Source organism: Muntiacus reevesi, chromosome 2, assembly GCF_963930625.1.
Source record: "Muntiacus reevesi chromosome 2, mMunRee1.1, whole genome shotgun sequence".
In the NCBI taxonomy this organism is placed as follows: Eukaryota; Metazoa; Chordata; class Mammalia; order Artiodactyla; family Cervidae; genus Muntiacus; species Muntiacus reevesi.
Genome location: NC_089250.1, coordinates 215,791,623 through 215,812,807, shown reverse-complemented (window position 1 = coordinate 215,812,807; position 21,185 = coordinate 215,791,623). Strand labels below are relative to the sequence as shown.

The following is a 21,185-nucleotide window of genomic DNA, read 5'->3' as shown; positions in this document are numbered from 1 at the left end:
ACTTTGTTCAGAACCCAACTCCACCATTTATGAGCTGAATTTTCTTCCTGACTTTTCTTGTGTGTGTGTCTAACCCCATTTCCAGAAGCTTCACACCAGTCAGGCTACCTTGTGTTTGTAATCTTATACTGTTAAATTTCCTACTCCGTTTTTTCCCCACTGCTTTTAGAGCATGCAGAATCTCCTCTGAATCTGTGTGTGGAATATTATATATATATGCCCTTTTGTTCCTACAGAGTGGGTTGGTAGTTTTTATCAGATATCAGAGGACAGTGACTCACAAAAATTTCTTTTATAGAGGTAGTAATGTCCTTGACTCCTCATAGTGGGGCCTGAAGTAGTTCAAATATTGGCAGGTGAGACTTTGTTTCCTTTCTTTCCCTTCAGATGCCCGCTGGTATCCCTGTCATATGTACCTAGAGCTGCCTCTGCTGCATTTCCGTATGGTGGAGTGTTGGCTGGAACGTTGGAGAATGCCTCTTTTTGGGAGCTGAAAATGGGTTTTACTCATTGGCCTCATGTGCTGCCCATGGAGCCTGGGGGCTGCGTAGACTTTCAGGTAGAGAGCAGCACCTGCCACTGTCTTGTGACCTACAGGCCTGGTGAGTGTTGTTGGGGTGTCCTCATGGCTTGGTTTGTTTGGAAGCAGGTTGGCAGAGGGGAGGAAAGGAGAGCTTGCCTTATTTCAGGTGGTGCCGGTCAGCCCCTCATGGACTAACAGCTCTTGCTCCTGCAGGGAGCTTCTGTGGAGCCCGCCTCCCTGTCCCTTGCTTGTGTGAACTGGGACATACTTGGCCAGGTACTCCTTGGAAGTGGAATTAGCTGCGTTAGGATCCTCTCTGACTTACAACAGTGATGGAATGAGGAGACCTGCTCTTCCAGCCTCTGAGCTACCCTTACATCAGTTTCATGTCTTCTGCTTGCCACTCAGCTCACTTACAAGGAAGGCCCAGATGAAAGCAGTCATGTAGAGGGCCCAGATGCTAAGCTGTTAGCTGTTCTTCCTTATTTGGGACCCCAAAGTTAAGTGGGGGAGTAGATGGACAACCATGGTGGCCCTAGCCAGCTGAACTTCTCACAGCTTCCAGAACCAGGACTGCAACCCTTGACCAACTATGCTTAAATACACAGGTTTTTTTTCTAGCTGAAAGATAATGAATCTAATCTGGTGAGCTATATTGATGGTCAAGTAGATGTTTTGGTCAGAAATAGTCATTAAAGTGCCCATACTTCTGCTAGTTGTGGGTTGACCTAATCATTTTAAGTTTTGTTTGAGCTGAGAAGCTGTGTCAGCAGACCCTCCTTTCCCTTTTGGACCCATCTCCTAGGTCGTCTGTCTCCACAGATTTGCTATGATATGTGGAAAGCTTGGAGATCCCATTCTGTTCTCTAGCTTTTGTTTGTCTCTCAGCAGAACCACAGTGATACGTTTCCCCTTCTGTGATAATATGCTTTCACTGTATTTGTACAGTTCTGGGTATTAGTGGGGTCCTCACTGGGGGAAGGGAAAGACTTTGTAGCCCGAACCCTTAAGGAAGATAAAAACCCAAACAGAAGTCCAGCTGGATACAGTGATTTTCCTAAAAAGGCTAGCTCGTTCTCAGAATTGTTTCCCTCATAGACAAAACCTATTGTAGATAAGTTACTTCATCCTATAGCCCAGAGTTCTGAATTTGATTTGTGCTGTATTATTTTGTTCTTACTATGTTTGGTAGCTATTCGTGATGGTTTGATAAAACTGCCTTTTCTACTCAACTGAGTTACAGCCAAGTTTAGGTACTTGCTTAATTTCTTTGGGCCATCCCTACAGATCAATACTGATTTCTCTTTCTCTTAGATAAAAATCACAACACCTTACGAAGTGTGCTCATGGAGATGTCCTATAAACTGGATAATGCTGGAGAGCCCATCTGCTCCTGCCATCCTGTACAAACATTCCTTGGGGGACCCTCCTGCAAATTGCTAACCAAGAGTGCCATTTTCCAAAATCCAGGGAATAATGGCAGCATCCTGGTGTGTACTGGGGATGAAGCATCAAAATCGGCCTTGGTGAGTAGTCAATCAGTTTTTTATACTGATGTGTATAAAGCAAAAAACCAAAGTTCTCCATAATTGCACATACCTTCATATGTGTATATGTGTGGTTGCTTAGTTTATTTTTTATAGAAGTCACACTTTATTGGGTTGGCCAAAAAGTTTGTTTTTTTCTGTTGTTGGCTCTAGTAGCACATAGTTGTCTTTAACTCCATTTGAAACAATTTTGTTAGATTGTATTGTGACAGCTATCATATCAGTGTGTATTAAAAATAAAACTTGTCAAAATTGGTGAATTTTTGTGTAGCCATTTTAATATTGACAGTGGAAGGGGAAAAAGCAACGTTTTCAGCATATTATGCTTTATTATTTCAAGAAAGGTAAAAACTTTGCTGAAATGCAGAAACAGATTTGTGCAGTATATGGAAAAAGTGCTGTGACTGAGCATGTCAAAAGTGTTTTCCAAGTTTTGTGCTAGAGATTTCTCACTGGGCGATGCTCCACAGTCGGGTAGGTCAGTTGAAGTTGATAGCAATCAAATCGAGACATTAAATGAGAACAGTTAGCATTATACCATGCAGGAGATAGCCAGCATACTCAAAATATCCAAATCAAATGTGGAAGATCATTTATATCAGCCTGATTATGTTAATCACTTTGGTATCTGAGTTCCACATAAGTTAAGTTAAAAACACCTTGACTGTATTTCTGCATGTGATTCTCTACTGAAATGTAATGTAAATATTCTCTTTTTTAATACAAATTGTGATGGGCAGTGAAAAGTGGATACTGTACAATAATGTGGAATGGAAGAGATCCTGGGGCAAGCAAAATGAACCACCATCAACCACAACAAAGGCCATCTCCATCCAAAGAAGATGATATTGTATATGTGGTGGGATTGGAAAGGAGTCCTCTATTATGAGCTCCTTCCAAAAAACCAAACGATTAATTCCAACAAGTACTGCTCGCAGTTAGACCAACTGAAATCAGCACTAAATGAAAAGTGTCCAGAATTAACGGAAAACACATACTCTTCCATCAGGATAATCCAAGACTGTGTGTTTCTTTGATGACCAGGCAAAATTGTTAACAGCTTGGCTGGGAAGTTCTTATTCATCCGCTCTATTCACCAGACATTGCACCTTTGTATTTCCATTTATTTATTTTAGTCTTTACAAAATTCTCTTAATGGAAGAAGTTTCAATTCTGTGAAAGACTGTAAAAAGCACTTAGAATAGTACTTTGCTCAAAAAGATAAAAAGTTCTTGGAAGATAAAGTTATGAAGTTGCCTGAAAAATGGCAGAAGGTAGTATAACAAAACGTTTGAGAAAGTTCTTGATGAAAGTGGTCCTTTATTTTTACTTAAAAACATAAGGGGTAAAGTAAAAAACAAACATAAGGAACTTTTTGGCCAACCCGATACATACTGCTTTCCCGTTTAACTTCCTGTTTTGGTTATCTTTCCATACCAATATCTATAGATTGACATCATTCTTTATATGTGAGCTGTAGTGTTTTACGTGACCTGTGTCAGATATCCTGCCTTTGTGCGACCTTGTGAAGGTTAGGGACAGGCAGTTTTACCCCCCAGGGAGTGCTTTCTCTGCAGTGCTTTCAAAGTTTTGTGATGATAGACATATAGCTATATGTTTTAGGGGGAAAAAGGCGCTACTGAAACCTCTATAAAATAGTTGATCAATTCAAGATGACAGTAACAGATGAAAGGTTGATGGGGAATTTTACAGTGGAGGGGTCAACCTGTTACCACCTGAATAAATGATCAACTATTGTGTCACTGTTAGTGGCTTAAGCAGAAATAATTTGCCTCTTGGTGTAAGGCAAAATGAAGTACATGGTGCCTAGATGTCCTTGAACCCATAGAACAGCACTGTCCAGTTAAGTCACATTAGCCATGTGATCACTTGAAATGTTAATGTGAATGAAAAACTTAATTGTTAAATTTTTATGTAATTTAAATGTAAAGAGGTGTATGTGGCTAATGGCAGCCATACTGGATAGTGTCACTCTTCGGTCTAGTGCTTTTATTTACTGGAATTGCAGTGGATAAGAGAGTAAGTTAAGTAATAGCACAGAAAGCAACAAACAAATCTAGGTTGTGGACGTTCTGTAGGACAACAGATCCTGCTTCCACACGTCAGTGGCAGAAGGAGAAAAGAGTGGGGAGGCTGGATCTGCTCAAATTAAGAGAGGCTTATTAAAATTTATGACTACCAAGGGTAATGTGGACCTTATTTGAATCCTGAATCAAACAAAACCAATATAAAAAGAGACTATCAGAAAATTTTTGTTTTGCACTATATGTTAGAGAATATTATGAAATTATTGTTCATTTTGTTAGGCATAATGACATTGAGATGTAGGAAAATGTTTGTTTGTTTGTTTTTAAGAAATGTATACTTAAGTGTATAAGGGTAAAATGACATGATGTCAGCACAGCAAAAAACAATAAAGCAGGTATGGTAAAAACTTAGTCATCTGGGTGATGACTCATAGTACTATTCTACTTTTTATTACATGAATTTTTTGTCCATAATAAAAAATTTTTTAAAGGAGAAGAAACCAGCAGTTAGAATACAGGTTCCGTGAGGGCAGAGATAGGGACTTATTGTCTTGCTGATCCTTGTTTCCCCTAAGAGAGTTCTTGGCACATAGACTGAAGGGGAGAATACTAGGCTTGGTTTTCAGATCCACTCACAGGTAGACCATAATTGCGAATTATAGTAGGTGAGGCCGTGCGTGACTTATGTCAGATGTGCTGCTTTTGTGCAACCTTGTGAAGGTTAGGGACATTCTGTTTTACTCCCTGGGCAGTGCTGTCTCTGCAGTGCTTTCAGAGTTGTGTGATGATAAAGACTGCAAGTCCCGAGTTGAATTGAAGGACTCATGACCTTTATCTCTTCTTTTTTAGCTGTGGGATGCTGCCAGTGGCTCATTGCTTCAGGATCTGCAGGCCGATCAGCCTGTCTTGGACATCTGCCCATTTGAGGTGAATCATAATAGCTACTTGGCTACCTTAACAGAAAAGATGGTCCACATCTATAGGTGGGAGTGACCATGGTCTTGAAACTTATCAATCATGTTGCTGGTTAATGATACATGTTATTTGCTAGTACCTCACAGCCCTGAGCAAGATCTGTGCTTATTGTCTGTGGCCTAGAACTTGTGGGATCATGGTTCCATTAGGTTAATATGATCCTGGGATTCCAGGTCAACAAAACACTATAAATGGTGTATCTTCAGGGTTCATCAAAAGAGTAAGTGACGGGTACTCCATCAACATTATCCATTTCTTGGGTTAAAAGCCTTCATGAATCTTTGTTGAGAATCAGTATGTTTGACTAGACTTTCTGCTGGGCCTTGGAGAGTATCCTCCCTGCAGTCACTTAGGATATGAGTGTACACCGAGCATCTCCGAACGTGACATCCCACCCGACTTGTCTTGCCACTTGACTGCATGACTTGGGAGTGCTTATGTTCCTGATGGGACTAACCATTTTGATGCTCCTTGGATGCAGCGTGGGTGCAGAAGTCTTCAGTTGAGCACAAGAGGGCACTCTACAGTCTTCTGAAGGATTCGACCTATTTCTGACCGTGTAGGCTGATAATCTTTTGGTAACTTGGTCTCATCCCCACAGAACTGTGTGGTAGAGCTCATCTGGTCTGCTGTGTGGCAGGAACAGCTTTGTTCAGGTGTGCAGTGCCAGAATAGTGGTAAACCCAGTGATGACGGCAGCTGATGCCAAGTGTATGGGGTTCATCACATTTTGCCAATCAAGGAGAGAGACCAGTTGTTTGAGCAGTGGGGAAGACTCACTTTTTTTCTAGCCAGCTAAGATCTCAGGATTGGTTTTATATAAGCCAGTGCTTTGAAAGCCACTCTTTGTGCTCACTAGGAAAAGATGAGCCATATGTCAAAGCTCTTACTAGTATGAGAGATCAGGAGCAAGGGGCTAACCAAGAGAGGCTTACAAAAGAGAAGCTGCTTAGACTGCTGTTGAAAGCAGAAGAGGACTTGTCTCGCATTTTTAAAGAGTTTCTCTCTGAATAAAGTCCACCCCTTGGAGTAAGGAGCTATTCTTGAGCCTGTTTAGAATTCCCAGGTTAAAACCTGCCACCAGGTGAATCTGATGTTTGATTCCAAATTCCTCTGATTTGCCTCCTTCCCTAACTTTTTTTAAGAAAATGTTTTTAGTAAAATAGTTTTTCTCAGGAAGATAACAGTGGTTGGAGGCCTGTGTGGATTGCAGGGAGATACCCACCAGCTTTCATTCCAACCCTGGATTGTCCCACTTTTGGAGCTATATTTTTCTACAGTAGAGGGTTCAGTTTATATCTGTTTGCTTTGCAAAAGGCTACTCTACTAAACTACTCTCCACCACAGAATATGTCTCAAGGCGTGCTCCCTGTTCTTGGGGAGCAGGATGACTAACTGTGATTTTCTTAAATAATTGTTGTAGAAATGTTTTCATTATTTTTATTTTAAAACAGTTCTGATCTGTCAACTCTTGAGCTGTTGCCAGCATTTCTCACCAGCAGGGGCTTATTGCAGTAGATTTCCCCAGAGTTCCATGTTCTAGTTGTGTTTTTTAAAGAATGGCCTCCTTCTATTTAAGGACATCTTTCAAAAAGCCAGTTTCCAGAACCTGGGAAAGACCTCCCGTTTCTAGAAGAGGTATAACCTTTTGATACGTTGATGATTAAGATTAACTGCCCAGGCCTGGAGCTTCAGGGGCAGAAAAGGATTTGAATTAAAAAACAATCTGGTTTCAGCAGATGATAGAAACCAGAGAGGAAACAGTGGCCAGGCCCTGGCTGCCATAGTCGTTGGCTAGGGCAGAATGTGGCACAGGGTTAGGATTTGACTAAAGTTGAAGTACTCTTAGCTGATGCTGATTGAGATCCATCCCCACCCCCAAGCGTAGGAACCAAGGGACTTGTATTATTAGAGAAGTTGGAAGAATCTCATGCCTTACCAGTCCTTGCATTCCCCTAGTAAGTTTAGATGTTTGAGAAACAAAAATTTTTGTGACTGTGACTGATGTCTCCAATGGAAGAACTTCCCCTCTCTCCTGCTCCCCTCCGCCTGGCAGCGGAGATGACATCTATAGATGCAGGCTCTGCCCCACCATCTTCCCTCATCCAGTCTCTGAGATTGTTTTCCCATTTGAGGGTTTGGAATTAAACAGACTCAAAAATATTTTCTTGTTATCTGTATCCTTGTACCTGCTTTGAAAACCAGACAGTGGGATCTCTATTCATGTCCTATGTTTTAATGTTTGTGTTTTATGTTTTAACGTAAAATATGAAAATAAAGCATTTACCATATGTTTCAGCTCCTGATGTCTTTTGTCTCTGAATGCTAGAGGCAGGAACCTGTGTGTCTTTTGGAAAAGGGGTCTAATCCCAGACTGCCTTGTAGATTTCATTTCATGTAGTACTGGGTCAGAATTACACAGGATGGCCCTTGGATCGAAAGTAAACATCTTATTTAAATTAATGAAGTAAGTTGAGGCAATAGTTGGCAATTCTCTTTTACTGTTGCCTCTTAAGTCCCCAGCACTGGTCACTTGTCTGTTTACTCTCAGATTCAAGGGTCTAAATCCTGCAAACTACATTTGCTTGCTGGCTTCCTATTAGTCTCTAAGTCCAGAAGACTCTTCTGTGTGGGGAGGAGAGGACTTCCTTTTCTTTTTCTCCTAGTCTTTGGCAGTGCTCCTGGCATTGGCAGCAGCACTGGGCACGTGTGGACTCCTGGGTTTCTGCTCAGCACAGCTCTGGCCACATGCCTCAATTTCTTTGTTCTGTTCAGTTCAGGAATTCCTTTTGCTGTAAATCATGGTGTTCTGGGATTAGACTGGAAAGGCCGAAAATGTTTTCCAGCTGAACAGCAAACAGAGTATACTAGATCGCAGGAGGACTCAATCCATAAGTTTAATATTGTCATGGAGCCATGTGCTCCAATAAAAAAAGAGGTAAAAAGTGCCTGGTAAAGAAGTAAACCCCAAATTACTAAGAAACCTAACACCACTGTTTGTCTTCCATAGTATTCTTTCCTTGGTTTCCCATCTTAGTGGTTGACTGTAAGTGAAATTTATAAAAATAAACATTTGTGTGTCCTTGTCCTTTAATCAGTTTGTTTGTTGGTAACAGTCTCTTGTTTGTTTATCCCTTTGTAGTTTACACAGCCCCTTTCTAATACATTCATTTTTAAACAATGTTGTGGAGTAAATATTGTTATTCCAATTTATAGGAGAAGAAACAGGTTAAAAATCAAGTTCAAGAGAAAACATGTAGGTGGCGTTTGATTAAATTTTACATATCCTATACTTACTTTACATATTCTATACTTAGCATTCACAATTAAAGCAGACAGTCATGTACTTGTGACATTTTACGTTCTTCCAAATGCCCTATTTGTCTTGGGTGTCTGGGTGCTGAGGCTGGAATCACCACACAGCGTGATATCTGGGTATTTGACTGCTCTAATGGCCTGATCTAAGTGGAATCATACAGTATTTGTCTTTTTGTGACTGGCTTATTTCATTTCGCCTAATGTCTTCCAAGTTCATTCATGTTGTAGCATGTGTCAAAATTTCCTTTCTTTTTAAGACAACAGTACTCCATTGTATACATGTACACCACATTTTGCTTATCCATTCATCTGTCAGTGGACAGGTGGGGTGCTTCCACATTTTAGCTTATTGTGAATAATGTTACTGTGAACATGGGTGTACAAATATCTGAGACCCTGCTATATACTCAGAAGGGGAATTGTTGAATCATATGGCAATTCAGTTCTTAATTTGAGGAACTGCTATATTGTTTCTCCACAGCAGCTGTACCATTTTACATTCCTGCCAAACAATACATAAGAGTTTCAATTTCTCCACATCCTTTCCAACTCTTTATTTTCCTTTTTTTGTTTTGGGGTTTTTGTTTGTTTGTTTGACAGTAGCCATCTGAATGGTGTGAGATGGTATCTCATTGTAGTTTTGATTTGTATTTCCCTAGTGATTAGTGATGTCAAGCATCTTTTCATGTGCTTATTGGCTGTTTGTATATCTTCTTTAGAGAAATGTTTATTCAAGTCCCTTGCTCACTTTTAAATTGGGTTGTTTGTTTTTTTGTTGATGCCTAATCCTTTTTGGTTTTCTGCTTCCTGGTAGACCTAGATAACATAGGTAATGCCAGGAGTGTTCCAGGAAATGTGGTAAGATGGGGATGATTGAGGCCCAAGAATAATAAAGACCAAGTGGCATTGCTTTACTTTCAGAAGCCAGGAGACCATTATTACCATTATTACCAGCAAGACTGAAGAACTGACCAAATGACCATCAGGGGACCGGGGAAAGAGGGCCAATAAAAGATAGCATCCCCGGGAGCAGAATAGACACAGCCAAAGAGGGTGCTTTTACTATAAACAAAAAGTCCACAGGAAAGAGAAACAGCAGGCTAAAGTTGGTCATCCCCACAGCACATGTTCCTTTGCTCAGTTTTTAGACCTGAGCCAGTTTTCAGATTCAGAACCCATTGATGAACAAGTATCTGTGAACCTAGGAATAGATGCTATGACACCACCCAAGTGTATGATTCCTTCAGTCTTTTCCCCAGAGACTCATGGCCATTTACCTGGGACTATACACTGACAAGAGAAATAACCATATATTTGAAGACTTTTTGGATATTTGATCGAGTTGTCTTTGGTATCAGACCAAAATTATCAACATAGGCCCCTGGCCCGTGGGGACCCTGTACTATAAATAAGAGTCCTGGCCAGATTATGACTCACAATGGCCCTAACTAGTGTGAACCCATCCAGTGGTCATTCCCCAGCCCCCAAATATGTAACTGGAAAGGATCTAGAATAATCTAGAAACAGGAAGTTATTGTGAAAACAATCTAGCAACGTGTTTCTGGCTTGTGGGGTAAGAGTTATGACAGGAAAGGCCAAATGTAAACCTTGGAAACTGCTCTCCAGCCACTGACTGGCACTTTCAGTGCCATGGTCTAGGTTCAATCCCTGGCCAAGGAACTAAGATCCTCCAAGCCACAAGGCATAACCAAAAAAAAAAAAAAAACAAGGTCTTATTGAGGGATAGAGGTTGGAGGATGGTGATTAGTGTCACTATTAAAATCTAAAGGATGCAAGAAGGACTCTGAAAGATGGTGGAGAGTGACAAATATTCCAGTAAGTAGAGCTTCAAGCTGTGCCCTGATCTTTCCACTTTGTGTGGAAGAAGTGGCTTAAGGTGAGAATATAAACAGATTGCCCGGGCAGGGTCCAACAGACTGTTCTGGGATAACGGCATGTGGTTGGGCTATATGGAGAAGGCACAATGTGTGAAAATTTTTTTTATTACAAAACAATGCCCACCAGAAAGCCTCCACCATGGAAGAGGCACTGAACAACCAAGTAGTTCAATGACAACCAGTTGACAGCCAGCGTTCAGCTGCTACAGACCTAATATGCTGGGCCCATGAATGGAGTGGCCCTAGTGGCAGAGACGGAGGCTACATTATAGGACCGACTTCTGTCTTGGAGAGTGGACTGCCACTCACCAAGGGTGCATCTGAACGTCCAACCTGTCAGCAACAGAGACTAACACTGAGTCTCTGATATGCCCTATTCCTAGAGAAGATCGAGCAACTGCTTTGTGGTAAGTCAGCTACCAGGGGCCCCTTCCTCTTGAAAAGGCCAGCAGTTCTTCTTTATGGGAATAGATACCTACTGTGGGTGTGAATTTAACTTCCTTACTCAGAGCCTCTGTCGGCAGAATGCCAGATTGAGGTACAGATTACTGCACAGTATAGCATCTGACTCAAGGGACCTACTGTCCAGTGAAGGCATTGCAGAAAAGGATCCATGACCATGGGGGTCTGTTGGTCTTGTAATATAATACTGTACCATCCAGAAACAGCCAGCTAACAATACTGATAATGAAGCACTGGCTAAGAAGCAACACTCGGAAAGAACAGGGTGTTCTTCAGGATGCGGTGTTAAGTAAGAGACCTCTGTTGGTGCTATTTCCCCAGTAGGAAGAATACATGGGTCTAGGAACCACATGGGGAAACAGGAGTGGCTTCACTTACTGTCATTCCCAGTGACCTGGGTGGTTTTTATACTTCCCATCCCAGCAACCTGGGCTCCACATGGTTGAAGGTCCTGGATTCCTACAGGGGTCCACTTTGCCAGAGGACAGAAAGGGTCCCACAGAACTACATATTAGGGCTGCTACCAGAGCACTTTGGAACTTTGTGCCCAGGGACCAGTACATGAGAAGAGGAATCGCCATATTGGCAGTGGTAACAAACCCTGATCGACAGGAGAATAGAGCTGCTTGTACATAATGGGAGCAAAGGGGAAGAGCCAGGTGGTCCACTGGGTTGCCTTCTGGTGCTGCTCTGTTGCCTCTGTTGGCAGACATGTGCAACAGTACCACAGCAGGTTGAGAAGGTTATGATGCCCACCTCCACCACCACCCCAGGAATGAAGGCTTGGGGCATATCTCCAGGTAAGCCACCAAGACTTCTGAGGTGCTAGCTGAGGTTTAAGGAAATTCAAAATGGAGTAAAGAGGCTACCACTTGTAGCCCTGAGGTCACCAGCAGTAATGGACGTTAGTTTATCTCACTAACCTCTCTCTTCTGAGTTTTTCCCTCTGAAAAAGAGATCCGTGGAAACTAGAGGAGCTGCTCATCAAATCTGTGGAGGGAAGTCTAGGGCACAGGGGTGGCATGCAATGATTATGAAAATGTTCCTTTCGGATCGCTTAAGGACTGTAATTGACCAACGGTCCTACCTGCTGTGCTCTGAAATCCAATCATAGGGTTCACCCTGAGGCCACACACCTCAAGGGATCTTTCACCAGTAACTGTTAAAGCAGGCCCTTTCCTGTGAGGTTCTACAGTTCAGTTCAGTTCGGTTGCTCAGTCGTGTCCGACTCTGCGACCCCATGAATTGCAGCACACCAGGCCTCCCTGTCCATCACCAACTCCCGGAGTTTACTCAAACTCATGCCCATCGAGTTGGTGATGCCATTCAGCCATCTCATCCTCTGTCTTCCCCTCCTCCTCCTGCCCCCAATCCCTCCCAGCATCAGGGTCTTTTCCAATGAGTCAACTCTTCGCATGAGGTGGCCAAAGTACTGGAGTTTCAGCTTCAGCATCAGTCCTTCCAATGAATACCCAGGACTGATCTCCTTTAGGATGGACTGGTTGGATCTCCTTGCAGTCCAAGGGACTCTCAAGAGTCTTCTCCAACACCACAGTTCAAAAGCATCAATTTTTCGGTGTTCAGTTTTCTTCACAGTCCAACTCTCACATCCATACATGACCACTGGAAAAACCATAGCCTTGACCAGACGGACCTTTGTTGGCAAAGTAATGTCTCTGCTTTTTAATATGCTATCTAGGTTTGTCATAACTTTCCTTCCAAGGAGTAAGCGTCTTTTAATTTCATGGCTGCAATCACCATCTGCAGTGATTTTGGATCCCAAAAAAAATAAATTCTGACACTGTTTCCACTGTCTCCCCATCTATTTCCCATGAGGTGATGGGACCAGATGCCATGATCTTAGTTTTCTGAATATTAAGCTTTAAGCCAATTTTTTTCACTCTTCTCTTTCACTTTCATCAAGAGATTTTTTAGTTCCTCTTCACTCTCTGCCATAAGGGTGGTGTCATCTGCATATCTGACATTATTGACATTTCTCCCAGCAATCTTGATTCCAGCTTGTGCTTCTTCCAGCCCAGCGTTTCTTTTTTTTTTTTTTTTTAATTTTATTTTATTAGTTGGAGGCCAATTACTTCACAACATTTCAGTGGGTTTTGTCATACATTGACACGAATCAGCCATCCAGTGTTTCTCATGATGTACTCTGCATATAAGTTAAATAAGTAGGGTGACAATATACAGCCTTGACATACTCCTTTCTCGATTTGGAACCAGTCTGTTGTTCCATGTCCAGTTCTAACTGTTGCTTCCTGACCTGCATACAGGTTTCTCAAGAGGCAGGTCAGGTGGTCTGGTATTCCCATCTCTTTCAGAATTTTCCACAGTTTATTGTGATCCTCACAGTTGAAGGCTTTGGCATAGTCAATGAAGCAGAAATAAATGTTTTTCTGGAACTCTCTTGCTTTTTCGATGATCCATTGGATGTTGGCAATTTGATCTCTGGTTCCTCTGCCTTTTCTAAAACCAGCTTGAACATCTGGAAGTTCATGGTTCACATATTGCTGAAGCCTGGCTTGGAGAATTTTGAGGATTACTAGCGTGTGAGATGAGTGCAATTGTATGGTAGTTTGAGCATTCTTTGGGATTGCCTTTCTTAGGGACTGGAATGAAAACTGACCTTTTCTAGTCCTGTGGCCACTGCTGAGTCTTCCAAATTTGATGGCATATTGAGTACAGCACTTTCATAGCATCATCTTTTAGGATTTGAAATAGCTCAACTGGAATTCCATCACCTCCACTAGCTTTGTTCGTAGTGATGCTTTCAAAGGCCCACTTGACTTCACATTCCAGGATGTCTGGCTCTAGGTGAGTGATCACACCATTGTGATTATCTGGTTCATGAAGATCTTTTTTGTACAGTTCTTCTGTGTATTCTTGCCACCTCTTCTTAATATCTTTTGCTTCTGTTAGGTCCATACCATTTCTGTCCTTTATCAAACCCATCTTTGCCTGAAATGTTCCCTTGATATCTCTAATTTTCTTGAAGAGATCTCTAGTCTTTCCTATTCTGTTGTTTTCCTCTGTTTCTTTGCATTGATCGCTGAGGAAGGCTTTCTTATCTCTTCTGGCTATTCTTTGGAACTCTGCATTCAAATGGGAATATCTTTCCTTTTCTCCTTTACTTTTTGCTTCTCTTCTTTTCACACCTATTTGTAAGGCCTCCTCAGATAACCATTTTGCTTTTTTGCATTTCTTTTCCATGGGGATGGTCTTCATCCCTGTCTCCTGTACAATGTCAATAACCTCTGTCCATAGTTCATCAGGCTCTCTGTCTATCAGATCTAGTCCCTTAAATCTATTTCTCACTTCCACTGTATAGTCATAAGGGATTTGATTTAGGTCATACCTGAATGGTCTAGTGGTTATCCCTACTCTCTTCAGTTTAAGTCTGAATTTGGCAATAAGGAGTTCATGATCTGAGCCACAGTCAGCTCCTGGTCTTGTTTTTGCTGTCTGTATAGAGCTTCTCCATCTTGGGCTGCAAAGAATATAATCAGTCTGATTTCAGTGTTGACCATCTGGTGATGTCCATGTGTAGAGTCTTCTCTTGTGTTGTCGGAAGAGGGTGTTTGCTATGACCTGTGCGTTCTCTTGGCAAAACTCTATTAGCCTTTGCCCTGCTTCATTCCGTACTTCAAGGCCAAATTTGCCTGTTACTCCAGGTGTTTCTTGACTTCCTACTTTTGCATTCCAGTCCCCTATAATGAAAAGTACATCTTTTTTGGGTGTTAGTTCTAAAAGGTCTTGTAGGTCTTCATAGAACCGTTCAACTTCAGTGTTTTCTGCATTACTGGTTGGGGCATAGGCTTGGATTACTGTAATATTGAATGGTTTGCCTTGGAAATGAACAGAGATCATTCTGTTGTTTTTGAGATTGCATCCAAGTACTGCATTTCAGACTCTTGTTGACCATGATGGCTACTCCATTTCTTCTAAGGGATTCCTGCCCACAGTAGTAGATATAATGGTCATCTGAGTTAAATTCACCCATTCCAGTCCATTTTAGTTTGCTGATTCCTAGAATGTTGACATTCACTCTTGCCATCTCCTGTTTGACCACTTCCAATTTGCCTTTATTCATGGACCTAACATTCCAGGTTCCTATGCAATATTGCTCTTTACAGCATCAGACCTTGCTTCTATCACCAGTCACATCCATAACTGGGTATTGTTTTTGCCTTTGCTCCATCCCTTCATTCTTTCTGGAGTTATTTCTACAGTAATTCTAATAAGTTTCTTTCACAGCTAATCCTGTCTGGAGATTGCTTCTCATAGAACCCAGAATAACCCACTAGGAGGTAAATGGTGGATTAGATAATGAAACCCAGACAGTCTAGGCTGGTTCTTTTAACTACAGTGCTACAAGGCAGGAAGTACATAGAAGGAAAAGAATTGTTGAATTATAAATAAATCTAAAAATGGCCTGTTGAAAATTTTTCTAAGGAGGCTTCAAAAATGTTGAGACTTTTGAGCTGAGCATTAAAGGAAAAGAAAAATTTTAAGAAGAAAGTGTTGGAACCTCATGGTTCAATGTCACATCTACATGATCTTGAAAATTTGGAATATGGCAAGGTCAGGAAGTGCTTGAGGAAATGGAAGGCCACCAATGTAGAAAGAAAGTTGCCAAAGACTGGCAGGGACCAGTGCTGCCTTAGCTGTTGGGAAAGCATAGTCCTGGATTCCACAATCAGAAATATTTGAAAATCGCTCCAGGTGATCCAGAGGCACAGTCATGGTTGGAAAAGTATTCCTGTACTTTGCAAGCTGCCATAGTCCTCACATGGAAAAGATGGCAGAAGTCAGGGAAACAAAGTGCTCTTGCTTGCCCAATGAGATGAACGGTTAGAGGTCTTCTGGGAAGTCACTTCAGGCACTCAGCAGGGGGAGGAGCAGCTTGTAGTTCAGTAAGGCTTCATGAATGGTTGCCCTCTGTGTGCCCAATCTCACGCTTGAGCCCTGGGGGTGGTTGTGAGGTGGTTAAAGGCTTTCAGCTCTTGCTTGGGGATTAAGCCACACCCCTGCTGATGCAGCCTCCAACAGCTTCCCAATGCACTTAGATCTAAGTAGACTTAAACCTAATGCAATTGTTTTCTATTTATCCCACATTTCCATTGTTACTTTATTCCCACCCTTTTTGCCTACTTTTGGATTAATCAAATCCTTTACACTTACACATTCTTGTAAGTATTCTTTTAGTATTTATCCTAGACTCCAGGGCCTGGCAATTACAATTCTGCATCCTTAATATCCTATGGGGTCATATATTTCACTATTACGTGTGTTAAAAATCTATCATTATCATTGTTCCATATTGTCTGCCTGTTTATCCTTTCTGAGCTTTTTATTCCTTCCTGCAGTCCCATACTTCTGTCTGAGATCGTTTTCTTTCAGCCTAGAGTAGTGCAGGCCATTTAGCAATGAATTACTTCACTCTCTCAGCTTTAGTCTGTCTGCAAATGTCTTTATTTCACCTTTTTTATTTTTATTTTATTTTTTATTTATTTTTTATTTTTTTTTTAATTTTCAGTGGGTTTTGTCATACATTGATATGAATCAGCCATAGAGTTATACGTATTCCCCATCCCGGTCTCCCATCCCACCTCCCTCTCCACCCGATTCCTCTGGGTCTTCCCAGCCCACCAGGCCCAAGCACTTGACTCATGCCTCCCACCTGGGCTGGTGGTCTGTTTCACCACAGATAATATACATGCTGTTCTTTCGAAACATCCCACCCTCACCTTCTCCCACAGAGTTCAAAAGTTTGTTCTGTACTTTATTTCACCTTTTTTAGAATGAATGAATCCGATTGCATTTTTGCATCATGCGAAATGCTGGGCTGGATGAAGCACAAGCTGGAATCAAGATTGTAGGAAGAAATATCAATAACCTCATATATGCAGATGACACCACCCTTATGGCAGAAAGCAAAGAGGAACTGAAGCGCCTCTTGAAGAAAGTGAAAGAAGAGAGTGAAAAAGCTGGCTTAAAACTCAACATTCAAAAAACTAAGATCATGGCATCCAGTCCCATCACTTCATGGGCAATAGATGGGAAAACAATGGAAACAGTGATAGACTTTATTTTCTTAGGCTCCAAAATCACTGCAGATGGTGACTGCAGCCATAAAATTAAAAGATGCTTGCTCCTTGGAAGAAAAGCTATGACCAACCTAGACAGCATATGAAAAACAGAGACATTACTTGACTGACAAAGGTCTTTCTAGTCAAAGCTATGGTTTTTCCAGTAGTCATGTATGGATGTGAGAGTTGGACCATAAAGAAGGCTGAGTGCCAAAGAATTGATGCTTTTGAACTGTGGTGTGCTGGAGAAGACTCTTGAGAGTCCCTTGGACTGCAAGGAGATCCAACTTAAAGGAAATCAGTCCTGAATATTCATTGGAAGGACTGATGCTAAAGCTGAAGCTCCAATACTTTGGCCACCTGATGTGAAGAACTGACTCATTTGAAAAGACCCTGATGCTGGGGAAGATTGAAGGCCAGAGAAGGAGACGACAGAGGATGATTGGATGACATCACCGACTCGATGGACATAAGTTTGAGTAAGCTCCAGGAGTTGGTGATGGACAGGGAGACCTGGTATGCTGCAGTCCATGGGGTCACAAAGAGTTGGACATGACTGAGCAACTGAACTGAACTGAATTGCATTTTAAAAAACTTTTATTGAGTAAAATTCACATAACATAAGCTCAAATATTTTAACAATGTTAAGGGCACTATTCAGTGGGTTTTAATATAATCACAATGTTATGGTTCTGATTATCTGATTCATTGCAATTATCTGATTCCAGAATATTTCCATCATTCCCAAAAGAAATCCCATACTTCTCAGTTCTCCCCTCCCATGTGCTGGAAACCATTAATCTACTTACGTTGCTATGGATGTGCCAATTCTGGATATTTCAGAAGAATGCAATTCTATAATTGGTGGCCTTTTTGTCTCTGGTTTCTTTCACTGAGTATTGCATTTTCAAGGCTCACCCACATTGTAGTGTATATCAGTGCTTCATTACATTTCTTTTGGCCATGCTGTGAGGCATGGGGGATCTAAGTTCCCAAATCAAGGGTCAAACTAGTGCCCTCTGCAGTGGAAGTGTGGAGTCTTAACCACCGGACCACCAGGGAAGTCCCTAATTTACTTCAGTTTTGAGGTACAATTTCCCTGGGTGTAGAATTCTAGGTTCAGTTCAATCACCCAGTCATGTCTGACTCTTTGCGACCCCATGGACTGCAGCACGCCAGACCTCCCTGTCCATCACCAACTCCCGGAGTCCACCTAAACCCATGTCCGTTGTGTTGGTGATGCCATGCAACCATCTCATCCTCTGTTGTCCCCTTCTCCTGCCTTCAATCTTTCCCAGCATCAGGGTCTTTTCCAATGAGTCAGTTCTTTGCATCAGGTGGCAAAAGTATAGGAGTTTCAGCGTCAGCATCAGTCCTTCCAATGAATATTCAGGACTGATTTCGTTTAGGGTGGACTGGTTGGATCTCTTTGCAGTCCGAGGGACTCTCAAGAGTCTTTTCCAGCACCACAGTTCAAAAGCATCAATTCTTCAGTGCTCACCTTTCTTTATGGTCCAACTCTATGACTATTGAAAAAACCATAGCTTTGACTAGATGGACCTTTGTCAGCAAAGTAATGTCTCTGCTTTTTAATACACTGTCTAGGTCGGTCATAGCTTTTCTTCCAAGGAGCAAGCATCTTTTAATTTCATGGCTGCAGTCACCATCTACAGTAATTTTGGAGCCCAAGAAAATAGTTTGTCACTATTTCCATTGTTTTCCCATCTTTTTGCCATGAAGTGATGGGACTGGATACCATGATCTTAGTTTTTTGAATATTGTTTTAAGCCAGCTTTTTCAACCTGCTCTTTCACTTTCATCAAGAGGCTCTTTGGTTCATCTTCACTTTCTGCCATAAGGGTGGTATCATCTGCATATCTGAGGTTATTGATATTTCTCCCTGCAGCCTTGATTCTAGCTTGTGATTCATCCAGTCTGGCATTTTCATGATATATTCTGCTTATAAGTTTAATAAGCAAGGTGACAATATACAGCCTTGATGTATTCCTTTCTCAATTTGGAACCAGTCCATTGTTACACATCCAGTTCTAACTGTTACTTCTTAACCTGCATACAGGTTTCTCAGGAGGCAGGTAAGGTCATCTGGTATTCCCATCTCTTTAAGAATTTTCCACAGTTTATTGTGATCCACAAGTCAAAGTGTTTGGTGTAGTCAATAAAGCTGAAGTAGATATTTTTCTGGAACTCTCTTGCTTTTTCGATGATCCAGTGGATGTTGACAATTTGATCTCTGGTTCCTCTACCTTTTCTAAATCCAGCTTGAACATCTGGAAGTTCTCGATTCACTTACTGTTGAAGGCTAGCTTTGAGAACTTGAGCATTACGTTGCTAGTGTGTGAGATGAGTGCAATTGTGTGATAGTTTGAGCATTCTTTGGCATTGCCTTTCTTTGGGATTAGAATGAAAACTGTCCTTTTCCAGTCCTGTGGCAAATAGATTCAAGGGACAAATAGATTCAAGGGATTAGATCTGTTGATAGAGTGCCTGAAGAACTATGGACAGGAGGTTCATAACATTGTACAGGAGGTGGTGAACAAAAGCATTCCCAAGAAGAAGAAATACAAAAAGGCAAAATGATTGTCTGAGGAGGTCTTACAAATAGCTGAGAAAAGAGAAGAAGCAAAAAGTGAAGGAGAAAAGGAAAGATATCCATCTGAATGCAGTTTCCAAGAAAGCCTTCTTCAGTGATCAATGCGAAGAAATGGAGGAAAACAATGAGAAAGACTAGAGATCTTTTCAAGAAAATTAGAGATCTCAAGGGAACATCTGATGCAAAGATAGGCTCAATAAAGGAGAGAAACAATATGAACCTAACAGAAGCAAAAGATATTAAGAAGTGGCAAGAATACACAGAAGAACTATACAAAAAAGATCTTAATGACCCACATAACCATGATGATGTGATTACTCACCTATAGCCAGACATGCTGAGTGGGCCTTTTGAAGCATCACTATGAACAAAGCTAGTGGATGCTATGGAATTTTAGCTGAGCTATTTCAAATCCTAAAAGATGATGCTGTGAAAGTGCTGCACTCAACATGCCAGCAAATTTGGAAAACTCCGCAGTGGCCACGGGACTGGAAAAGATCAGGTTTTCATTCCAATGCCAAAGAATTCTAGATTAGCAACATTTTTTTTTTCTTTTGGTATTTAAATTATGTCATTCTACTGTTTTCTGGCTTCCATAGTTTCTTATTGAAAAATCAGATATATGTCATTGCTCCTTTGAAGATAATGCATCTTTGTCTACTTTCAAGATTTTTTCTCTTTGATTGTCAGCAGTTTTATAATGACATGCTAGAGGAAGTATTCTTTGTATTTATTTGATTGGGGTTCACAGAACTTCCCTAATCTATAGGTTGATCTCTTTCATCAGTTTGTGGAAATTCAAAGCACTGTCTCTTCAAACACTGAGTTGCACCTTTCTCTTTCTCCTCTCCTTTTGCGACTCTAATCTCATTATATGTATGTTAGACCTTTTGACTGTGTCCTGCACATCTTACTGTCTGTTCTTTTATAAAAAATATTTTTTCTTTCTGTGCTTTCTTTTGGATATTTTCTACTGATTTTTTCCATTCAGTAATTCTGTCTTCTGCCATTCAGTTCAGTTCAGTTCAGTCGCTCAGTCATGTCCGACTCTTTGTGACCCCATGAACTGCAGCACATCAGGCCTCCCTGTCCACCACCAACTCCCGGAGTTTATCCAAATCATGTCCATTGAGTCATGATGCCATCCAACCATCTCATCCTCTGTCATTCCCTTCTCCTCCCGCTTTCAGTCTTTCCCAGCATCAGGGTCTTTTCAAATGAGTCAGCTCTTCGCATCAGGTGGCCAAAGTATTGGAGTTTCAGCTTCAGCATCAGTCCTTCCAATGAATATTCAGGACTGATTTCCTTTAGGATGGACTGGTTGGATCTCCTTGCAGTCCAAGGAACTCTCAAGAGTCTTCTCCAGCACCACAGTTCAAAAGCATCAATTCTTCAGCACTCAACCTTTTTTATAGTCCAATTCTCACATCCATACATGACCACTGGAAAAACCACAGCCTTGACCAGACAGACCTTTGTTGGCAAAGTAATATCTCTGCTTTTTAATATGCTATCTAGGTTGGTCATAACTTTCCTTCCAAGGAGTAAGCATCTTTTAATTTCATGGCTGCAGTCACCATCTGCAGTGATTTTGCTGCTAAGTCACATCAGTAGTGTCCAACTCTGTGTGACCCCATAGATGGCAGTTCCCCAGGTTCCTGACCCTGGGATTCTCCAGGCAAGAACACTGGAGTGGGTTGCC

General features: G+C 41.5%; 1 protein-coding gene across 2 annotated transcripts in view; it reads left to right on the top strand.

Moving 5' to 3' along the window:
• RFWD3 (ring finger and WD repeat domain 3) overlaps positions 1 to 7,379 on the top strand; it is a 32,341-nt gene extending 24,962 nt beyond the window's left edge. For both annotated transcript variants that reach the window (XM_065925000.1, XM_065925001.1), the window contains exons 11-13: positions 388 to 602; positions 1,838 to 2,049; positions 4,968 to 7,379. In XM_065925000.1, the coding sequence (XP_065781072.1) occupies positions 388 to 602; positions 1,838 to 2,049; positions 4,968 to 5,111 (571 nt within the window). In that variant the 3' untranslated portion in view covers positions 5,112 to 7,379. The remainder of the gene's footprint in view (positions 1 to 387; positions 603 to 1,837; positions 2,050 to 4,967) is intronic.
• The last annotated feature ends 13,806 nt before the right edge of the window (positions 7,380 to 21,185 follow it).